The sequence below is a fragment of the Dermacentor silvarum genome, chromosome 1 (assembly GCF_013339745.2).
Source record: "Dermacentor silvarum isolate Dsil-2018 chromosome 1, BIME_Dsil_1.4, whole genome shotgun sequence".
NCBI lineage: Eukaryota > Metazoa > Arthropoda > Arachnida > Ixodida > Ixodidae > Dermacentor > Dermacentor silvarum.
The window spans coordinates 55,765,195-55,789,209 of NC_051154.1; the positions used below are offsets into that span (position 1 = coordinate 55,765,195).

General features: G+C 48.8%; 1 protein-coding gene across 1 annotated transcript in view; it reads right to left on the minus strand.

The window, feature by feature from the left end:
• The window catches only part of LOC119463621 (T-box transcription factor TBX20-like), a 114,522-nt gene that overhangs the window by 59,415 nt on the left and 31,092 nt on the right, over positions 1–24,015 (minus strand). Inside the window, exon 2 of the mRNA XM_037724449.2 lies at positions 3,811–4,195. Coding sequence (XP_037580377.1) covers positions 3,811–4,195 — 385 coding nt within the window. The remainder of the gene's footprint in view (positions 1–3,810; positions 4,196–24,015) is intronic.

Genomic DNA, 24,015 nt, shown 5'->3' on the forward strand with positions numbered 1-24,015 from the left:
AGTTAACGTCTCGCAATACTGCGGCATGAAAAACGATCCAAACTTATGTAGCCTACCACAATGTACTCTTAAGTAGCAGCCGCATCTGCGTAGTGAACAATCTTGTCTTGCCCTGTTATGCTGCGTTAGGCGCATTAGACAAGAATAACCCCAGCCCCCACATAAAATGTTGAAAATTCCCTGCCCTGTATATATCATGCAGAAACGACTGGTGCATCCCGCGCGCCATAGCGCAGCATCACCGATTATGAGAAATTCCACAGGCATCCCGCATTTTAATTTAAACGATCGCGGTTATGCATCAACAAGGTCAGCAGTGACAAGCATTACTAGCACTCAACAATGATCGGGGCGTTTGACTAAATGCTAAAGGCCTTTAAAAAAGAGCCTCGGAAGCAGGACTTTCACTACACGAACAGGCAAGAGGAACGCAAATTGATGGTCCCATTCGGGAATGTTGCTACTGAAAAGAGAACGGCAAGCTCGCGAATCGACGCGTTAGACAGCTATATGCATAAGTTTTCGCGCACCCTCAAGCATTGCGGCAACGTCGCAGTTCCACCGCAGGTCTTCGTGAACACTGGCTCGCCGATACAGGGAAGGGGAAGAGGTCAGTGTCCAATACAGGTATTCGTCTAGCCACCTGAAAGGCATGCCGCCAATTTCTCCGCCCGAGCGTCTCCCTTTAACGTGTCCGGGGCTAATCATATACTGCAGGGTTAAATGTGGCGTCGATCTCTCTTGTAGCAGAGTTAGTCATACGCAACCTGCTCACGACTCGCCCAATCTCTCGCTGCCCGCACTGAGCTGAGAAAGGTCAGGAACGTAGACGGTCAACACTCTCACGATGGAGTGCGCAAGTGGAGGAATATATGACGTCGGGATGCTGGGCCGTCATAATGTAACAATTCTATACCAATGCTATTCCTCACCGTGCTTCGTCAGTGGTCCGAGCGGCGCTCCGCCCTCGTTATCACTGGGATCGGCCAGCGGTGGCTCATATTGAAGAAAGAAATATATAATCCAGCGAAAGGACTCCTTCTATTATTATTATTATTATTATTATTATTATTATTATTATTATTATTATTATTATTATTATTATTATTATTATTATTATTATTATTATTATTATTCAATATCAAAACTATCGTATACGGACGCCTTTTCCGTTATGTCAACTTATGTTTGTGCGAATACAATATTTGTTAGCCAATGCCTACCTCTTGGGTTACGAGGACGAACACACGTATTTGTCTAGAAAGTCTGCCTGCCGACGCTTGTCAGCTCAAGTCGCCGCAGCAGCTCCTCTGCTTCAGCCAATCAGTGCGCGCCGAAAACGATATGTCACCGTGGGGTTGAAAGAGCGAATACTGGCTCACTTTAGCGCCGGAAAAAAAAATATTTAAGAGAAGGAGCGTAGAGAATTCGTTGCGCAAGTTGGTATAGTGCCTGGCGAAGTAACGTTGACAAGGCGACGACGAAAGCGACCTTAAAATCAAATCCCCTCCAACTCAGCCCTATGCGAGTGCCCTATACGTAAAAGCATGCGCCGCTGCATTCTGCGAAAAGCTATTTTTCAGTTGCGAGGCTATAGTCCGGTATATTTCCACCCACCACGCCCACGTTCAGTCAGCATAGGAAACTGCAAAGCTGCCTTATAGGCACCGGAAATCAATGTGCATAATGGCAGCCAGTATTATGACTCAGTCAGAAAAGGCGCATTCCTGAAGTTCAGCAGCGAAATGCACAGACTTGTATTTAGATATATATAACAGAATAAACGAGACAGAACAGACTGTTTTGCACCAACGCAAAAAGCTGCGTAAAAGGACAACGACAGGTGGAAACTGTCGAGTTGTCGAACCTCGTTTGCCAGTCTGCGCCGTCATTGCGCGGAAACTTCACCTTTACATGCAAAGAATAATAAATTGATTTAGTTTTCGGGAAATCGTAGAAGATGAAGACCTGGCTCAGCCAATTGACTTGAGAAGAAGAAAGTTTTTCTGGTTACGATCAGTACGCGTCACTAGCAAAAGTCAACGAGCCGAATTCGCAAAGATATTAGTTTGTAAGTGCCCCTAGCTTATACCAATGGCCGGCCGCCTTCTCTAATAATCAATGCAGCTGCACGCTTCATCTCTATTAATCCGCACGGCTACAGCGTAACTATGATTAAACATGACATCTCTCTTCAACCACACTCGAAATTCGCCGCACTATCTCTCTTCCTATGTCTCGTTTACAAATACATTTACAGCGCAAGTTATCGCGCACTCCCGCTTCAAGCTCCTACGCGCATATATCACGTTTTCAACACTACTTGCAGGGTCCGTATTCACCAAAAACCGTTCTTACGATAGAACTGTTGCGTACGAGCATTGTGATGAGAATTGTAATGTTGGACGTATAAGCGAAGATGCCAATGGGCAAACAGCGCTTACGAATTAAAAACTTTTCGAATTCCGCTACGGCTTCACGTGCATCTTCGGTAGAACACAACCATTCAATTGATTGGATTTGCCTCGTGCCAGCTTGCACTTCAATGATTTTCCGGACGATATCCGAAAGTCACAGATATAGTCCGGAATGATCCAAAGAAAATCGGGATATAGTTCGGATAAGGATATGGTCACTTTCTCCTGATCGCAGAAGGAAGCGACCATTCTTGGTCTTCAGGTATCTGACGAACATATCAGATATCCTCGTCGCTTGCGTTCAGAATTTTAGCTTACTACACGAGCAGTTCCCGAAGTCTTGTGATTTTTCTCCTCTGGAGTAGTATGCTATATGCGTGCCGCCAAGCTAACCTCTCCAGTTGTGATTAAAGATCTACGTCATTTAGGCACTTGTATTTATAAAGTAGGTATCTGTAATTACTAAAGGTTCTATCGGCACCGATTGATGTGCGAATTAACAATGGAGAACGAGGTTTCTGCGCTGCCTAGCGAGATACAACGGGCACAAAGATTACTGGCAAGTTCTGATGTGTCACGAGTTTGTCTTGGCATTAATATAACAAGAACGTCGGTATAATAGAGATGTTAAAGTCCACCTGCGCCTTCTTACTCTATTTTTTTTCTTTCCCCGTGGTTTCAACGTGAGCTAACGCAGGCACCCGCGAAAGTACGCGCACGTGAAAGTACGCACACCTGCACACACGAAAGTCAATACAAAAACGCTATACCTCGGCACTGGACACCTTCCAATAGCTGTAGCGTGGCGATCGCCTGACAAGGCTGCGAACGACGCTACAAGTGATGGATTTGAATATTATTTATCTCTACTCACTCTCTGCACGAACGCGATCACGGCATTTAATTTGAGACAGCGCGAAGGACGATGCTTGAGCGCTTAACGCCAATTGCGCTCTTTTTATTCTGGTGTACAGCAATTAGCGCTGTGCCTCAGAAAGAGATATCAACATAGCCGCTGTCGTGATGAAGTTGACGACTCAATTGCGAAACTCGACGCTAGCAAGCGGACCAGCAAGACACACCGCCTAAGTGCGAGAGAAAACAAATTTGAACCAAATTTGTGTACCCCAGACCTTCGCGGACTTTATTTCAGTGAGAACTTTTCGAGATAGGCTTTTACGCTTAGTGTCGATACATGTTCTTCTGTTCTATTTGACTATTACCGAATGCAATAATTTATAAATCCCTTTGTTTTATTTTGTATCCTATATTATTAACCAAGCGAAAAGGGGTAGTCATCGCCAGCAAACGGCGACAACTCCCCAACTTATCTTCACCTGAAAAAAAAAAAAAAAAAAAAGTAGAGCAGGAAATATACGGCGAGGCCGCTCACCTTCCGGACTTCGTGATGATCATCTCGGTGCCGAGATCGTGAAATTTGTCCCAGAGGTCCTTGTTCTCGAGGTGACAATCTACGTGCACAAGTTCCTCCGAATTGCAGCGCGGCTTGAGACCGGCCGCGTAGGGATTGTTCGATGCCTTGGACGAAGAGGAGCCGCCGCCTCCGCTGGTGCCCGCGCCGGAGTCTCTGGACGACGCGCCGTCCTCGCCTTGCGTGGACACAGCCGGCGACACCGTGCTACGGCAGGGCGATGGCGACCGCGACTCGCACGGGCTCAGCGGGGCGTCGCTGGACGGCGCTGGCGAAGAGGCCGTCGCCAGCCGGCACTCGCCCGCGCTTCCCGGGGACGCCTCCTCGGGCTCTTCCAGCAGCCGTTCTGCGACAAAAATGGAGAGAATACACAGTCAGCCAGGGATACGTAACAACGCCATGTGATAGTCACTGATTCCATTTCCCCCCTTCTTTAATTCTGCATGCTCTCATAACTTGTTGACACTTGTGTTGTTCATTTGTTCAACAAGCCTTTTGAGCGCTAGAGCTGGACATGCCAAGTTAGTTCACAGATACTGAGAGCGGGTCACCTTCTTTCATCTGGCATGTCTGTTCCAGCAATTAGCACTTGTTTTTCTTTTTCCCTGCATGTTTTCCTTAGCAATATTTGTAAGTGTTTTGTCATATTCTTCCCTCTTCTTTCTTTTCTCTTTGTTTCATTTTAGCTAAGACTTCAAGATAGTCGGCTCTTTAGCGGTCAAGCGTTTCATAGTTCCTAGTTAATAAACAGTGCTGTAGTAAGCAACGGTGACTAATGCGCTACCATTCACATGGAGCGCCCAAATCGCGCATGCAAAAATATTAAGCAACGTCAACTGCCACAGAGAGACGAAAAAAAAAGAAAAAGCGTCCGCGGAACCGGCGATGATGTAACGCGATACCGAAAGACACTCTTTATCAGCAGCTCCGCGTTCCTCGAGCGACAGCGCCTGGTTGACGTAGCGGAGAGCCTCTTTTATTGGTGCGCCGAATCGCGGAGTCAACGGAGCACTACTATTCTTGCCCATGGCGGGCGAAATGGCGCGCCAGAGCGAGTGAGTCAACGCGCGCAGTATACTTTCGCCGTCCCGCGCTGGAATAAACGGCGGCGTGCCACGGGACCGCCCGAGCAGCGCGAGCGGCAGTCGGGGGCAACATAGCAGTCACACTTCCCGCTGCGCTAGTGCGCAGCATCTTCGGGGAAGAAGGAGCAAAAAAATGCGGCGCCCCCGGGGAAGAAGCTAGGCGGAACGAGGCTCCCCTTCCGACATGGGACCAGCGGCGGCCTAGGTGTGCGCGAGGAGGACCCTGGCTGCCAGCGAGGCGCGCAACCACATCTGGTGACCTACCGCAGCCACGCCGGGCAACAGGAGACGCTGTGTCGCTTCTCGACCGTGGCGACAAACTCGCCATCGACTCCGGCTTGGGCGCCAGACCTCCCAGATGGTGCTGCTGCCGCTCTCTTCCCGGCAACGATGGATAACCCCGAGCTGTCGCTCTTTCCGCTATCGGAAATCCGCAGCATCGTCGCTCTTGCCTCCGTCTCCTCCCCCACCAACTACCGCCACCTTTTTTTTTTTTTCTTCCGGCCCTTTTGCCTCGCCATCCTCCTCTCGCCGCCGTCGCCGAGAGAGCGCAGCGTCGTACGGACGGTGAACGACCCGCGGCCGCCGCCGACGGTCAGCGCCTGTGCAGCCTCGTCTCGTGGCACTTTGCGCGATGTCCACATAGGTATACACACACCGCGCGCTGCTGCTCATCATGCGTCTCCCCTCGGAGACCCCACCGCGCGCTTCCAACGACAGCTATCGGAAAGGGCTCTGTGTGCACGCCGCACGGGCTCGCTCGACACGAAGGCGGCAACAGGGACGCGTGTTACGCTCTGTCGTAATGTGATGTGCTGCGACACGTAGCATCTCACAAACGGGATGATGGCGAAGAGGTCTACCCTTTCTTTTCTCTTCGAATACGTTCGTATATAGCTTCAGCGGGACGGGGCGTGCACGAGGCATTCACATTTTGGGCTTGCGCGTGCTACCGTAACCTTCCCCGATACCTTACCTTCGGGCAATCCTATCGAGTGTATAGGTACCCATAAAGGCATCTATTTTACATAGAGAAGGCAAACAAATTTACTAAACTTTCTTCTACCCCCTTCATCTAATTTTTATTTATTTCCTTTATGACCAATACGAGTTGGCAACAGCGATACTGTTTCTCTTCCTTATCGCTAATTATGATCACACGACTGATGCAGTGGCGGCTATGAATGCAAATGAGTTCAATGGCTGCAGTATCCTGGTATATATGCATCCAAGGTGGCAGTATAAGCTCATCACAAGCCCACAAGTGTTTTGTTATCCCGAGATAGAAAGTATTCAACATGACACTGGGTACTTCTGGTGGTATCCGAATATTATTAAAGGAGCGTTAACAATGGCAACCTCTGTTGTGGGGTTGCAAGATGAAGACGACAATTAGTCAGCGCTTTGTATAGTATAGTATCACTAAGTCAGAAGTGTTCAACTTGACTGCTAGGAGGTGTTGAAATGTTTGCATTGAGCCTCTGGAACTGTATTATCAAAAATCTTCTTAGGCTAGAACTGTTCGAAAAGAATGCAGCCAGTCTCGATGTTCGACATGTATTATTATCCAATGGCAAACAGCTCGTGTACGAACGGAAAGCTTCGTGCAGTTCACCCCAGGGTCCGTATTCACAACATCACGTATTCAAAACATCACGTATTCAAAACATCACACGTAGGGCGAAGGAAAGCATCACAAATAATATAAAAAAAGAAATCATAAACTAAAACCCCGCCGACAGTGCTTGGCATCACGCGATCGAGGAGCGTCAGTTGCGGGCCGCATGCACGCGAACCTATGGAATGAAGCGTTCTCTATGCAGTGCCAGTGACGGTGCAATTAAACAAAAGCGCATTCGACAACGCAATCAGTCGGTGAGCATTAATGCAGCCGATAAGACAGCAGCACAGAGAGAGTAAAAAAGAAAGCGCAGAAGACGAAAGCAGCGGACATGGCGGCGGCAGTGCAATTACCTCGGGGTGACATCTGTACCGGGATCATGCACACGAACGACGTCGGCGACGTTTCGCAGTCGGTTCTGCCGTGATGCGCACATATAAATGACCAGCGGCACGGGAACAACCACGGGCCGGGAAGGACGGGCCTTTTGAAGAACTGTTCCCGGACACGGTATCCGATAAAACAGGTCTCATCCTATTATAGAGGGAGGGGGGGCAAACGCTCAGCGTGTACCAGTCTGTCAGCTTGTTCCTCGCCGCTCGGTATATTTACAGCGCGTATCGTCGGCGCGCCCGGTCGCGGAGGACACGTCGGATATGCCTATCAGGGCGTGTGCCCGGCGGCTGCGAGGGGAATGCGAGATGAGCCGCTATCTTGGCGCGGACACGACACAAAGGGCGGCCCGAAAACATTTTCAAGTGCGCTCCCAAATGGCTTGGCACACTTTGCACTAAATGGATACCCCCAAGATGAGACCATCTTTATTCCATTCACTCGCGCCTCGGGCGTGATGGTAAAAGCCCGAGACACGACCAGCGCCCATGCTCCCGCCGCATGCATAACGGGGCGGCATCCTTTCGGGCGGGACTCCCCAATGCGCAAACCACGCCTTCGCGCCAAAACTCATGCACGAACTGCATGCTCGAGAAATTTCTGTCCTTCCCTGCCGAAGGAGCCCGTAAAACGCAGGTAGCGACAAAAGAAGCAACAAAATACAGCTACCAACGAGCTTTCATAAAAAAAAAAAAGAAGTTAATGTTGCCAACTGCAGTACCTTCAAGCTAAAGCAAGGCTGGCACCGGGTCGCGTATATAACAATGCACACCGCCGGTTATATACACTGAGGGTTGCAGTACATAGGGAAGGTTATGATTTGAAATCTGACATGCTATAATAGGGGAGTGAGTGAAGTCTCAATAGAACCACGCGGGGCCGCACACAACCAGTTCGCGAACCGCGTGTTGGCACCCTTGACATACCGCGCGCGTGCATGCCGATTGATTGCACCGAACCATCTGTGTACCATCAGCATAAATTGAAACGCCGAACAGGAAATAGTTGATCAAAACACACCTGTTACGTGTAATTGCGTAGGAGTTCGACTGTGTAATCGCTCTATGGCCGATTTCTATAGGCATAAAGTCGTCCGAAGTGTACTACGCTTTGGAGTCTAAGCTAAGCCTCTGCTAAAAGTCCAGGCGAACCTGTAAACGCAGCAGCGTATTGGGGTAGTTTGAGAATCGTTGGCGTTTAAATTTATGCTGATAGAGCACGAAAAGCAACCACGCTGAAGCAAGGTGTATTGGGACGCTGTCCGCGAAATCACCCCGCGTGCGACTGCAGAGAACAATGCAGTGGATGAAATTAACCTTTCATTCTCATTAATTGTCCTTGTCACACATAACGCCACGCCTGCTTGACACATACCTTTTTCGCTTATATTTCTTTTATTATTTTTTTTTCTTTCACTGACTACGTCGTTCTGCGTACTTTTTACTGTCAGAGCCTTGCTTGTAATTATGGCAGGGGAGTGGGGAGTGTGGGCATACTAGCCGCAAAGCTTGTCAATTTGAAATCACGTGCGAACGTTCCATATACGAATAAATAAAGGGTGCCCAGAAAAAAGGGACGGGCCTCAATCTTCAGTTTTACGATCACATGTCGATGTATGAGAACGTACGATAATCTAGGGCAAGCTTAATAGAATATTTAGCATAAAGTATTTTAGTACTGTGTCAGTAATACCACTTCATTCTAATTTTTTTTTTAATCTTCCAGCGACAAACATCAATAAATACGACGCGAGCACGACTTCTTCTACAGACAGTTTGAATTGCCGGTCAGTCATTTTCTCTTACCACGCTCGCCACGTTGGTCAAGTCGCTACAGCATCCTGTTACTGTGCCCGAGATAACAGGTTCAATTCCCAGCGGTGGCTGCCGCATTCCCAAGGGAGGCGGGATGCAACAGCATTCGTTTATTCAGAATTCAATGCGCGTTTAATAAATCCGGTGGGTAAAATCCATCCAGAGCAGCCAACCAACTATACGGCATCCCCCATGATAGAGCTGCCTACAATAATTACTAGAGGGAACTATACGGCGGTGCGACCGCTGAGCTATGTCACGGGAATGATGGTTAGTGCATAGATTTGTCTAATCTTTGTGCTTGGCTTCAGACATTCCTTGTGGGGTTATTTTTTTACGCTTTAACCTTTCTAAGTTCCCGAGCAATCACAGCTTTCTAAACACGAGAAGGCAACGCGTACATGCACACATGCGTATTCATTGCGAATCGCGGCATTTGTAGGCAGTATTTTTTTTTTTTTTTTTTGTATATGATGAAGTCGCAAAATCGTTTGAAGCCAGGAGAACGAAGTTCAGACAAATCCCATATGCTGACCATAACTCCCCCACTGCAGCTGAACCATCGTGCATGCAGCTTCCTTAGACACTAGCAACAGAGTTCCCCCTAGTAAATTTTGTAGGAACCACGATGTCTCCCTAGCGCAGATATTGCTATTGGACGTTCAACACCATTAATAAAGGTCGTTGCTCTTCTCAAACGCCCTGTCTTGGTGTTGCTAAAGCTCCAATCATCTTTTTACTGTAACGTTTTCAGCAGCTAAGAAATCAGCCCAAAGGCTGCTTCACTTTTGCGCACGAGCTACTCCTGAAGGGCCACATGATTTTCCGCTGAATGTCCGTCCCGATGACGAGTCCAACGAGGGAAAGAAAGAGAAAAGGGAAGGACAGGCAGGGATGTCAACCAAACCACGTTCGGTTTGCTACCCTATACACAGGGGGTAGTGGGGAAAGCCGGGAAACTAAGTTTGACGAATACATATTTGAGTGTATACTGCCTTGTCATCTTTAATTACCCGTATTTCACACCGGTGTTATTATTACAAACACATTGTACTACGAAGCTCTTTTTTCCAGCTGAAGTAGCGCAACCTACCATTAAGGATAGGCCAATACCCATGCGGTAACCGAAAAAACAAGAGAAGTCATCATAAGTGTATAGTTTAAACGAAAAGGAAGTAGAATTAATAATTTAATGAAGCGGGAATCGCAGACAAAACGGAGCTGCTTAGTTATGATCAAAATATAGAAAGACGTTTTAAGAAGAAAGGAATCATGTAGCACGATAGATAACATGTAAAACCGCCTGCTTCTTGCCCAGTCCCATACCCAGGAATTTTGAACATCGCTCCTGCGGTCATCTGTCACACTTCACCACAATGCAATAGCGCACTCCATGTGCTGAATGTAAAAAAAAAAAAAAAAAAAAAAGAAAAAAAAATTTACGGTACTTATTTTAAACTTTCCTGAAGTGAGTTAATCCTGACCAAAACACTAGTATAGCGCAGCAAAGACGTTCCGACTAAAGGCCGTAAATACGCATGGTAATTAAAGGGCGTACCCTCTAGACGTTGCTAACAAAATGTTGCTGAAATTCGGGCGGCCTTCTGAAATATCATTTCTTGAAAATGCTGCCCATTGAGTTACGCGGGTGCACTGAGGTGAAGTTTGACAGAAAGCCGAAGGGGCAATGTCCAAAATTCCTGGACATGCCCGTCATCGGTATGAGTCACGGTTGGAAAACAAAAACAAGGTTGCATAACACTGCAGATATTGACATAACATTGCGGCCGAGACGCATGCTAAGGAACAGAAGGAACAACGGGAAGGGCGGAAATCCTCATCGTCTACGACTTCTTTCTTCACTTTCTCGAAAGCATCATGGTCTTCGTCCCGTTCTGTTCGATGCCAGTATAAAATAAGTGTGTATTTGGTCCCCCAACTGAGCCTTGTGTTCTTTGTCATACTTTCTTCACAAAGTGAAGCTGGTAAACCCAGCGAGGAGGGACAGAATATTGCCGCCCGTGCGTGTAAGAAACCAGCAATTATCAATTGACTAGCGCTAGCTATCTCGGACTTTGACATTTGTTTCCTTCTCTGGTATTAATTTACTTGCCATCCGTCTTAATTACCGCCTGTTTCAATTTAAACGCCGTATCCAGGTGGAATACGCGTGTTCGTCGACTCATTCGCTCTTGTCGCTTGCAAAAGGAGCAACGCGATGACGTTGACTTGTTCTTCAGGATCTTAGCACCTGTCCTCAAGATACTCTCGCGATGCTGAAAAGACGTGTTCCATTCTACCGATCTCTGCCGTACTACTCCAACGTGCCAAGTGTATAAGTCCACGCGGTCCCTTTGGCGGCTTCTTTTTGTCTCTGGGTCACTTGTCAACTGGTCATAACCACCAAATAGGGGAAGAAAGATTATATATATATTGCGCCCCGGCTACTTTCTGTACAGTGAATTCATAATTCATTCCCGTTCCCGATTTCACGGACGCTTCGTGCGCCCGCACGGCCTGGCACAAACGCCGCACGCGCGCACCGTCCCGCGTAAAGAACGATGTGTGCACGAAAAACCCACCCAAGTCGGTCGTTTATTTCTACCCCTTTTGGCTCCTCGCGTGTTAAGAAGAAAAGGGACACTCGACGGCGATCGCTATAAAACCCGCTGCCCACTGTAGAGTGTAGGCCTCGGTCATTAACCCGTTCGTTTCTTTAATTATTTCCTCCTTGTCCCATTTCGGTAATGCTTCGGGGATGATAAAGTGTCGAATCGATGTAAACCGGCGCACTCCGGCTCGTCCAAAAAAACCCTCCCCAAGTCGCGGAAGGGAGGTTCGGCTTCCATGTTTTTTTTGTTTTTGTTTTTCTTCTTCCTTTAGCGGACGCCTGCCGTTTAACGCGCCCAACCGTTTGTCCGGCGCACAGCGCCGGCTCGCATCGACCCGGCCGGGAAAACAGAAGACAAAGGCGGCACGCGCCGCGCACTAGGCGCTGTGTTTTTACGGCCCCAGTCAGTGTCTAGGGCCGCGCCTTTCTGTAAGGCACTCGGCTGAAGGGGGGAAGGCTGGAGAAACAAAGAAGAAAACTGAGAAAAAGAGAGAAAAAGTGAACGGGCCTTCTTTACCGAGCACAGAATGCATCTGCAATATGAGCGCGAGAGACACGCGCCTTTTTATGACTTCTATTTGGGAAAACAATAGACGACTTCCAGAGGCACAAAATTTCCGAGCCCATTTATTTATGGGGGCTATTTGCGCTTTTTCTTTCTTTACGTATTTTTGCGGCAAACGCTCGCAATTCGCGCACGGATCGCCGCCGTCTAGACGCGAATCGCCGGCGCCGGGTCGCCACCTCGAGGCGTCGCTTAGTTGCCACCCGCCCCCGCGAGAGCGCTACGTCAAGAGTTCACAAAAAAAATAATAATAATATAAGAGGAGGAGAAAAAGTTAGAAGGGAAGAGTATTACGTAAGAGGGAGCACAGCTTCGGCAGACGTGACTCTTATAGCTGCGTTAAGAGGGTACGACCGAGAGAGCCGGCGCATCTTTAGGAGCGACCACGGGTGTTTTCCCCATTAACGTCAATTCTCGTTCGCATAACAGCGGCCCCCTCCTCTCCTGCCTCTCTCCCTTTTTCGCGCAGAGCCAGGACGACGTATGCTGCGAACGCTGTTTGACAGGAACGCGCCGACAGCCTTTCCCCTCGTCTTTTGTTTTCTCCTGCGTTTAATAGCGTGGCCGAACAATAACGTTTTCCGCGGCCATTGTTTCATCGCCATATTTCCAGGTTCCGTCAAGACCAGCGTTTTTGTGCTGCTGCACAAACGAAGCAAAAAACAGAAGGGTCGCTCCCAGGAGAGAACAACGACCTTCTCGTGCACGTTCTTTTCCCTCCGAGAAGTGCAGCGACGGCTCCCAAGGTTGACTCTCCTCGGCTCTGCGGTGGCGCAAATACGCGATCCGCACAGGTAACGACCGCTCCAGGACGCGATACACGGCCCCGTCGTCTCAGAAGCGTACAGCCGGTGGCGGCGGCGTCTGGAGACGGAGCTTGCATGGAGCTCACGAACACACACACGCACAGACGCAAAGAAGGGGTGGGGGGGTGCGTGCGAGCAACAAAGCCGGACCAGCCGCCTTCGGGCGCGTGCAAAGGAGCGCCGCGTGCTACTACACACGCGCACGCGCTCGCACGCTGCAGCAGCGGCGGCGGCAGCGGCCGCCGACAAACGCGCGCGGGCGAGCGGCGGGCTCCTTTGCGGGTTTGTTCCCCCCTCCCCCCGTCCCCCTACTTCGGCCGCGAGGAATACAGGTCGCAGCCCCGGGTCGTGTGGGAGGTCTCGCGAGGCAGTCATCCGACACTGGCGCGTAAACAAACGCCACGCTCCCAGTTCGGAAGTCCGTGTAATGCAGTCTTGCGCATCTGGCAGCTCGTCAAATGAGCGTCTGATGGGCGCGATAGCGCGGAGCTGCCTGCCTGCGAGAACGCGAGGAAGTTGCGCCGCTGCCTCCGACGACGACGGTCGCGACATTGTTTTTTTGCCCGGGGCGCGCGCGCGCGCGAGCGAGCGCGGGCGGGCGGCCTCGCGCGAGACAGAGACGCGGCTTTGTGCTCGCGTGCTGCAGCCGCTGCCGGGACGCGGCGGTGGCGCAAGCCGCGTGCGCGCTCAAGTGCGCCGCCGTCGCTCGCACAGCCGGGCGGGAGGAGCTGTCAGCCGCCGCTTCGCCCGATTCCGTCACCCCTCACCTCTTTCCTATCGCGCAGCCTCCTTGCCAGCGCGGTTCCTTCGCAACGCCGCGAAGACCAGTAGTCGCCAAATGAAGTGTGCGCGCTCAAGGTGCACTTCCATAATCCCGTCAAAACGAGCGCCTGAAACGTGGGTGCCGATATGTAAGCGTGGTTCAAGCTTTATTCGCCCTAGTTACGCAGGCAGCAGTGTCAGTGTGAATCTGGGCATATAGCGAGAGAAATGGCACGCTTTACCGTTCTCAACTGCAATCAGCATTGCGAAGAGTATTAAGGATAGCACGTTCTTTTCCCAGCCTCAGCGGAACGGGCGAGTATTTAAGAGAGCAAGCAAGCGTGAAAAACCGCGTTTAACAAGGTCGACGGACGCAGAGTAAATGAGGCGAGTCCGGTTGGGCGTTCTTGGTAGCGAAGTACCATTTGGCGCACTCGGCGCGTCGTTATTATTATTGTTGTTGTTATATGATTATTATACGCCTTTACTGAAGAGTGCGTGATATATATAGTGTGCTTGACAGTGATGGGGAGAAATTTAATGAAGAAGTGGTATGAAGCAATCGCACCAGTCAACGCGGCGAGCATTTGCACAAAATAAAGTATAGCCAGAAAGCTAAAGAAACATCAAAATAGACAGCTGCCTGCGTCGAATGCTGCGTTATCGACTCCACGAGTTCCATCGTGTTCATAAAATACGACTCCCGTCCAAGTGTTCATTTCGGTTTCAGTTAATGATCGTTATCTGTTCGCCTGGAACGACCGGATCAATGCGAGACACTACGAAAGAGCGCACAAGTACATGTGCGCCAATAAACTCCTGGGATACAGAACAAAGTGCCAATGATTCGAGTATGTACATGTCTGGAATCGAGCTGGATGTAGCTCGTCGGAGCCTGATAGTTCTTTTCTGGTTTCACTTGGTTCTGCAAGTCCTGCAATCAACGTCATCTCATTTTTTTCAGCTTAAAGCATATCGTTTCGGCCAAATTTTCCGTAGTATTGACATTGGCCGTATCCGCTAATTACCCACGTCCTCCTCTGGAGAGTTCGCTCTATTGGTCTCTCTCTCTCTTAATTTTTTTTTTTCCTCGTATAAAACTTGTTTCCTGGGCCGCGAAAATTCCTATGAAAGATGCCGACACGGCAAAGTGGAGGTTCAAACAAGGCGTTCCAAAGAGCAATGCGAAGCAGACGTTTGGATGACTATAATTGAGGCTGGGGTAAGAAAAAAAAAACGAAAAGAAAAATGCTATTGTTTCTCGCGAACTAACTTTGCAGGTTGTTATTATCGTCTCCTCGTTTCAATTTGCAGTATATTGCGGTGAACATATCCGACAGCTGACAAGGCACATGACAACAGTGTATCGCTGGCTGTCCGCCACGTATGTAGCCAGGTTCATTATTTTCCTCGCCGCGCGAATCATTCCGCCGAGCGCTTTTCATCCCAGCAGGAGTGCAGATTGGCTCGCGCGTGTTCGCCTGACCAGCGCTCTGCCCAGTGACATCTGCGAGGACAACGCGACGTGTGCCTAAAATTGACAAGTGGCCCTTCTGGGGATTTTCGTTTTTCGTTCTGCCTCTTTTCTCTCCGTTCTTTTTCAACTTCGTTCGTCAGGCACCTGTGCAGCTTTCGTGCCTGGCTCAACGTTTTCAGGCGCTCATCAGCGCTGAGTCCTGTTCGCAATTATTTTCTGCTCCGTGACCGAATCGCTGAAACACGCGGCGTCTACGTGCTCGACGCGCGTAGACGCGTGTGCTGTGCCATCACCGCTGAACATGAGCGAGGAGGCTCAACACGGGGTTGGAGTGAGCCCATGTACCACGGCGTAGCTACGCAGTTCCTTGCTCAAATGCAATCTGTGCTACGCCCTTTTTTTGAAATTACGAGCGTGCAAACTTTGATGCAACGTTGGGCTCTTCCTTTTTTTATTATTAAATCTATTTGACGGATGTATTCGTGTAATGAAAGATGCCACATAGCCAAACAGTAATTTTTCTTTGGCTTTAAAGCAAATAAATTATCGCTCACTGCATGAGATGAAAGGAATAAAATGAAACCTATAAAATGAGACTGATGTCACGTACTATTCGTGCATAGTTCAAAAATTGCGCAATGCACAGCTATGCATACTTAGCTAGTGGTCTTATATACGTTATGCCTGCACGTATAACATATAAGAGCACTAGTCAGAACGTGGTGACGTGTTCTGTGCATAGTTCTTACACGCGAGTCGCAGAAAAGCACGGTAAAATGAACGCAGAAACATATAACTAATAGTTTCCCACAATCTTTCGTATTTTAATTATTTAAGGAAGATAAAGAAAGGCTGCATAAAGAGGGCACCTGCATGCCTTTGTAGCTCACTTGTTGGTTACAGTAGTCTCGTACTTTAGTCGAGCTCCATTTCCCTCTCTCATTGCCACTGACAAGTACCACTTCATTGCCTTAGGTTAATGTTCTGATCTACAAGCGAACCGCAGACGGCCAGTGCTGCGAGCAGCAATAATGACGGCAAAGTCGTATTTGAATATAGGTGATATAGGAACCAAAAGCGGTAAGCGGATGAGGCATATATGTTGCCAAGAAAAATGACAGAGGAAAGAAGCTTTAGGACACCCTAATGCGTCTGTATATGGCAGCGAAATTCACGGCGAAAACGGTCTTTTCCTTGTGTGCTGTACAACCATATGAATACACATTTCATGTAGTTGCCATATAAAATTAAGGTATAAAACAGTCGAACCCAGCCTTACACTATGCTTTTCTTTAACAGTGCTTTCCTTTTTCATATAAGCCGTATGTCTTTTTTGCACAGTTTGCTCTCTAGCAAGTGATTCACAGAGGTAGATGCCTCCTGTAGTCCGCAAATGCACGCAGATAATTTGCCGAGAAGACGAGGTATTGCCCAGTCGGCGAATATTTTCTCTCTTTTTTTTTTTTCCTTTCTTCAACATTTGAATATTATCGGCAGACGCGGCCGTAATCCTTTAACAGCCTCACGCATGTTTATCGGTCGAACGAAACATCACCTTTCAGGAACCATAGCCCAAACGTATATATATACTCGAACAAGTCGCGGCGGCTACGCGATAAGGAACTGCCGGTTCTTACCACGAGATCGCCGCAACCACTCATCGCCGCGTTTTGATGGGCGAAGGCGAACTGTGAAAATGACCGTGTGCTAAGGTTATAATGCAGGTGAAAGGACAGACTAGCGCGCACGTATCGAAGCAATTAATCCAGAAGTAACCCGCGCGAGCTCTCCGAAGTGCGGTTTCTGCGAATTGCTCGAGTGAGTGGAGGCACATACTTGTCCGTCTGACTCTAATATGTAAATGAACGGCAGGCATAGAACTCTTGATTAGCGCAATCTGGCAACCTTTGCGCAGACTTTTTATCAACCGGGCGAGCCATCCGGGCGCTCCTTAGACGGCAACGCAGGCTTAGAGACGCGCAGCTGTGAATGGGCATTCCGGAAGCAAATGTGTTTATTTTCACGTCCCATTGCCTCGTCACCCTCATTTCCCCCGCCTCTCATGAGCTACGCTGCAGGTTAAATTACTTTTACGTCAGGCCAGCCTCTCTGCCTTTTCTTAAATAAATTCACTCTTTTTCTATCTGCACAATACATCGCCTCTGGTATAACCCCCTGGTTGATCCTGTCATACATATTAAATACTACAGAATGCAGAGATCGCGCACAGTGAATAATCAATTAACATATGCGCTTATAGCCGAGGCCTGTCACGTTTAAGCCGTCAGGCGTTTGTGTTCATAGGAGTAGATATTTGGGCGAGTTGGCACAGATACATGATGGAATTATACAGCGCGACAAACGTAGCGACATATAAGTGGAAAACGTATCACAGTGCAAACATACAAATAAAGACTATAAAAACTCCTGCGCAACAACAGAAAATCTTCATTTTGCACATGCCACACCATTCCGCGTGCACAGATACAGTCAACGCGTTTGCTACTTGTTAAGGTACTGTATTTCTTTTTCCGTTAATGCGATTGATGGATGACTGATGCATCTCTCTTGTGCTTTCTGAATGTAGTAAGCTTCAAGGATCAAACGGGTTACACTGTCTTTATGTCTCGCTATGCTGCAGAACTGATAGTCGGGCGAGTTGGTACGAATTCACAGTGAAATATTTATCTTGTTGCCACTGAATAAAAGAAAGCTTTGCCAATCAGGTAACAAGGCTAGCTTCAGTGGGATTCCCGGAACACATTATAGTCAGAGCGGCCGAAAAGGTAGTTAAAATAGTAAAGGGTGTACAACCCACAAATGCAAGGAACAGGCTTAGCACGAACAGAAAGCGCCTTGCGGTTGTACCTTGTATACGTCCATTATTTTTCCCATGGGCTAAAGAATGTAGCCAGTCGGTATGGCGTTGAAGTGGTTTTCAGCGCACCTAACAAGGTGCAAAAACTGTGCCAAGCTATTTGAAAAAAGTTTGACAATAGGGTAAAAAAATGCAGCTGCGGCCTTACAGAAGATCAAAAATTCACAAAATGCAGAATAGGTGTTGTGTACCGGCTTCCGTCAACCTGTGGCAACATGTACATAGGAGAAACCGGACGGTTCATCAACACTCGTCTAAAAGAACATGAACGTTCTCTCGGTAAAGAAAATCATTCACACTTGTAGAACCACTGTAATCTATGTCATTGTGATCCGGTATTTTTTGACACTGACATTTTGTTTTCAGATAAAAACAAACCAACATGCGAAATAACAGATGCGTTCCATATCAAAAAGTGTGCGGAAAAATGCATAAGTCAACCATCGGTTGCAATTACTGACAAAGAATTTGCATTTTTGAATACTGGTTGAACCTTTTTAGTCGGTTCTTAATCTGTTTCTGTTTATACTGACGACTCTTGTTGCATATGTTCAGTGCAGATAGCTGGGGTATTTATGTTCTGTATCTTTCCGAAAATAAACAGTTGTGAGTAAGCGCTTGTGTGTCCCCCCTTCACTGTGTCCTTGTGGATTTTGCGCGCTAAATACTTCACTATATATGATCTCGCGATGCTGTTAGTCTTACTATAGTCCGGCATACACCCGCATGCACGGCAGTGCAGGTTAAGGCGAGTCAGTTCGTTATTCGTTCTTCTATTTTCATGTTGCTTTAATCTGACATTCCACAGATATGTCGCTACGTTTTCAATAAGAATTAATCGTGAGTTCATCGCTTGTGTGTGTCTTCCTGTCCTACGGTCTGCGTAAAAGCTGCGCTGTATATTTCCATCATGTGCCAGGCTTTTGAGCAGCTCGAGTGTAAAAAAAAAAGAACACACAACAAAACAAAACAAAACAAAAATATAGGGGGGGGGGGGGGATGGGCTCAGGTTCACCTTTAAACAGACGCGTGTCAAGCTGTTGACGTTGTTTATCCACGCTACAGGTCACGTTCGTTCGCGTCACATGGACGATCGTCAGGCACCATTTTTTGAGCTTAGTTGTGATCCCTGCTGCATGACCTGCTCACCGCCACCTACCGCGGCGAGCCTCATATGAGCCCTGGCGGCTAACCTGCAGCGCCGCGCCCCCGACAGATGGTCAGGGAACTCGAGACGCTCGTTTCGAGGGAGAAGACAGACGCACTTCAGGCCTGTCATCAAGGCCAGGAGTTCCAGCGCTACAGCCTCCTCGCGCATCGGTTTCACACCATGTTCGGCCTCGCACAAAGGCGGCCAGAACTGACTGATTCATAGCCACTGCTCGGAACATTTACCTCGACGGGAAGTATAGTCCAGCCGGAACGAAGTTCGGGCCCCGCGGCGCACTTTGTGCCTTCTGAGGTGCCGAAAAACTGGCAACGCCGGGTCCACCGACCGTTAGGTTGCGCGTGTAGAAAGAGAGAGAGAGAGAGGCCGCCGACGCCACTATACTGAAGTTTTCACCGCTTTTTAATCGTAAATTACGCTTCCAAACAGTGTGAAAGTTCCACACTCGCGGTTTCCGACGGAAATGGCGCCGCAGAATAATATTCCAGAGCATCGTTTTTGCACGCACTCTTTTTATTTTAGTTTTGTTGGTTGCTCCTTCGTTTCCGGCAATCAATCTAGTGCACACAGAGCGCACCGCCGCTGCCATAACGCCATCGTCACTGCTCAGAAAGCACACCCCGTCGCACTCGTAAAACAAAGCAGCTCATATCCCACTGCAGTTATCTGTCGACTCCTTTGTCACTGGCACGCACGGTAAAGTACGCGTATTAGCCTGCAGCCACACGCCGGCCCACAGTGACTTCAAAATGAACTTTTGATGTATATGTGTCGCTGATGTGAAAATATTAAGATATTTTTGAAAATGTGCGTCACGCACGAGCGCGCCGCTATTTCTTTGAAGTATGCCCGGTCATGCAGTTAGAGAAAAATTTGCATGCAACACATGGTCGCCGTGAGCTTCAGTTCAATAAGAACCGCTCTATCACAATGGAACTAGCCATAACTAGTGATTTTTATTATTATTATTATTATTATTATTATTATTATTATTATTATTATTATTATTATTATTATTAGCATCATCATCATCATCATCTCATAAGCGGAAAAAAAAAGAGCTGTAGATCTGTACACTACGGTTCAAGAACTGCGCTTCCTAACGCAAGTGCGTGCAAAGATACGCCTGAAGTAAGTTTAATTCCCTGCACACGCCAGTGTTGCGATTCATCGGCGTAATTTAGTACCGTTGCTTTCGAAAGTATACGCGTCAGTACAACCACATTAGCTTCACTGCGCGTACACACGACGTACGCGCTTTGATATTGCCGCGACACCTCCTGCGCCGAAAACGACGAGTATACCGCCACAGACAGGCCAATCTTTCGTCCAACGAGCGCGCCTATATGCGCCCGTGTTAACGGTGAGGATAATAACAAACAACTGCCAAGTCGGCAACACCGAGCGACGGAGGGGGCCGCGTGCAGCTAACGACTCCGAAATGGACCACCCATGCACACTAGTGCGCTCCCTCGCCCCGTGGTTTCTCGTTTCGGGCCTGGCCGCGCGACATGCTGAAGATTCGCGCGAGCGAGCGTGTGCGCAGCGTCACGCGCCCTCTTCTTCTTCACGTTTTTTTTTTTTTTTTCAGCTTTTTTTTTTCGGGGGGGGGGGGGGGGGGCACCCCCCTCCTCTTCGCTCGCCTTTGTTTTAGAGGCTGGGCCGGCTGCTTAATGGCGTGCACCCAGAGTCCAACGGGAGCTATACTGCGCCGCTCGGGTTTCGCCTTCCGGGCCACGCATTCTTGCGGGCCCGCGGCGCACAGGGAAGTCGCCTTGTGCTCGCTGACCGTCCGTGCCCGGGCGCTGCCGCCTCCGCGCCGAGGGAGCCGGGACCGTCTTCTTTCTGCCTGTCTGCCCTGGCAGCACTTGCAACGCCATTCCGCTTGAGAACAGCTGCTTTTCAGCGCACCCTTAACGACTCGAGCCGCCGAGTGAGTAGTGGCAGCACGGAGGTTCGCGCGAGGAGACGCCGGCCTGGGCGGCGTTGGCTCTGCTTCACGGACGACGACGCGAGCGGGCGTCACCGAACGGTGCAGCTGAGTCCTGGCAGCGGCCGCAGGCGGAGACGGGTGCGCTCCGGGTTCTGTCGCCCCGTGATCCAAGGAATGGACGAAATATCCGAGCGGAAAGTCGCAAAGTCTTCCTTTTTCAACAATGCGGAGGAGGTGACATTCGGGCAGGAAAGACTGCTGCGCCAGAGCATCAGCGCACATTTTGCTAGCGCGAAGTGTGCGCCGTTTCAACACCCAGGATGATCAAAGATCTGAAAATTAGTCACTAGACAACCATAAAAAAAAAGGTGAAAAAATTGTTGTAGGCGTATATAGGAGAATACGACAGGTTTTGAGTCTCGGAATGTTCATGGTACATCGCTGGATGATCCATTTAAAGCGACACTACTAACAGATACAATAAGCAAGCTTAAAATCGAAGATTATTCCTTGAGAACATTTTTGGCGTTTCGTTTACAAAATAAATGGTTCAATAGAAGTGCAGAATATGAACGCCAAGTCCCCATTATTGAATCTCGCGCCCAAATCTCAGCACCGGCGCACGAGTTTGACGGCACATATATTGCAGTATTTTCATGTTATCTATGGATCTCTTGTGCATGAAGAGCCCACCAAAACTGACTGGACGAAGCTCTTTAAGCAAAGTTTTCTTTGCCCCATGGGTCTGGAGGCTGCAGGCTCCTCGCCGAGTAGGCTGAGTCGATGCCGGAGACGGTGTAATCAAAACTGGGCTGATCCTGCAGACTGTGTGATCAAAGATGGTGACACGGTGCGCCGATCATGGCATTAGCTTTCTTTTCTATACAAACTGGAAAACGAACCAGTGTGCTTCCAAGCTTGGACAGGACTGCTATCATGTACAAACGCAAATATTGTGGCTTTACACACGCGGCATATTATACCTAACTTTCCAAAGACTGATATTGAAACTTTAAACAATCACTTCAAATGAAGTCTCTATACCTGATATTCTGCTACCTGCGAAATGAAAGTCGTAACCGTAGACTAAATAAAACATTTACATGTTTCCTTTTTTTCATGCCGCCGCCGATCCTGACACCATGTGCAGGATATGTGTCCTAGCAAGGGTATTATTGTGGTTCGTAACGCGTGCGGATCGTTGCGGCTTTGCAATCAAAGCTGCGGGTGGATCGATCCTCATAATGCTATCGCATTGCAGGACCGATAGCTTCTTATCCTCCTTCTCCGGGTTTTGCGTCGGTGTCTCGTCGCGTAGACGTATATAGTGCGGTCTCACACATAGCTGAGGCGCGGAGCCGGGAATGCACAAAGAACACTTGTGAGGTTAGAGTGGAGCAGTTTCGAGAGGAACCACTTGCGTATTGCGGCGCTGTTCGCATAACTCAGTGCGACCAACATTCAGCAATGTCTCGAGTAGTAGGTGCAACCGACATGTACTTGGAAGGGATGTTAAACGTCAAGCATACGCAAGTTTCGCACTTCTCAGTGTACACACAACCTGCACTTGCAATTCTACCTGCACCGCGTGACCACCAGAGTCTTGGCATTGAGCACGTGATGGAAGTCACCGAGAAGCTTCCAGTCTAACGATTTCTACAGTGCATGGGGTCCAAATATATATATATATATGATTTTTGCGCGAAATGTGATAATTTGGCAAGCAATTAACTATATGTGGCAACGATCGAGCATCACGCTGAATAAAGACGTGAAATTATAGGCAGCTACGTTTTGGATTTCAAGTGGGCACAACCGGCCCATTCTTCATTTCTGCGCCCTTTCTTGCTCACTAAGGATCCTTTTATCCGCAAGACCGTTCTATTCGCAATTTCGTGGAGTGTAACCCATCAACGGAGGTTAAATCAATACTTCCATTTAGTTGTTCTTCAATATATATATATATATATATATATATATATATATATATATATATATATATATTTCGCCAGTTCAATTGATTGGGTCTGCTGAGGTATGATCCAATACACAGTGTCACAGCGAGTTAATAGGAGGCTTGGCAAGACAAGCTTCCGTCTGGAGGAACTTCGACAAAGACAAACACTCGTGTACTTATATTCAGGTGCAGGTTAACGCACCCCAGATGGTCAAAATCATTCCAGAGTCCCCCCAAACGGCGTGCCCCACGATCGGATCGTGGTTCTGGCACGCAAAACCCCGGAATTTAATTAATTAATTCGTTCCTATATATTTAGCAAAGTGTTCAGTGCAAAGCTTGTTGAGTGCGGCCTGTGTGAACCGAAGTATACAGAAGGAAACAGGCTGAGCAAGCGCTTCCAGTTGGACTTGCACATCGTTTCTTGTTTTGTTGCGGTGATCAGTACAGAACCCGTCTTGCTGCTGCAAAATAAACGTTTTGTTAGAAACGCTGCGTGTGTGTCGCCTTTGTGCGTCTCTCCGTCCGATTTCTGGGCTCTGCAAGAAGGAAACAAGCAAACGAAAACACGCGATGCTCGTTGTGTGGCGGGGGTGCGTCGTTGTGTTTCCCCCCGCGGCACCGCGAGCCATAGAGACCGGAGGCGCAACATGCGGGCATGCTGAGGTCAGCGGCGGCAGTCAGCTATACGCGAAGAACCCATTAGAATAATAAAGTGCGCGCTATGTGCGCGCCGCGGCGGCCCCGTAACGAAGCGGGGCCCACGCAGGTGAATACCTGCACGCAATGGCGGCGGCGGCGTCGGCAAGAAAAAGGCCTCTGTTTGCAGAGCGCACGCGCGCCGCGCAGCTCCGCCGAAAGGAGGCGTCGCGACGTAGCGCTTCATTAGCGCTCAGCGGGATGCAGCCGCGCAAGCCGAGAGCCGGCCGCTGTCTTCTTTGTGGCCCAAAAGCGGACCTCGCCAAAAGCGGCCGCCAACCTGGGCCGTTTGTTCTTGCGAATTTCATTTGGGCCCTGCTTTCTCTCTGGTCCGCGGGCCGAAAACGAAACGTGAGCAGAAGAAAGAAGGAAGCCGTGCAAAGCGAGGCCGGGAGAT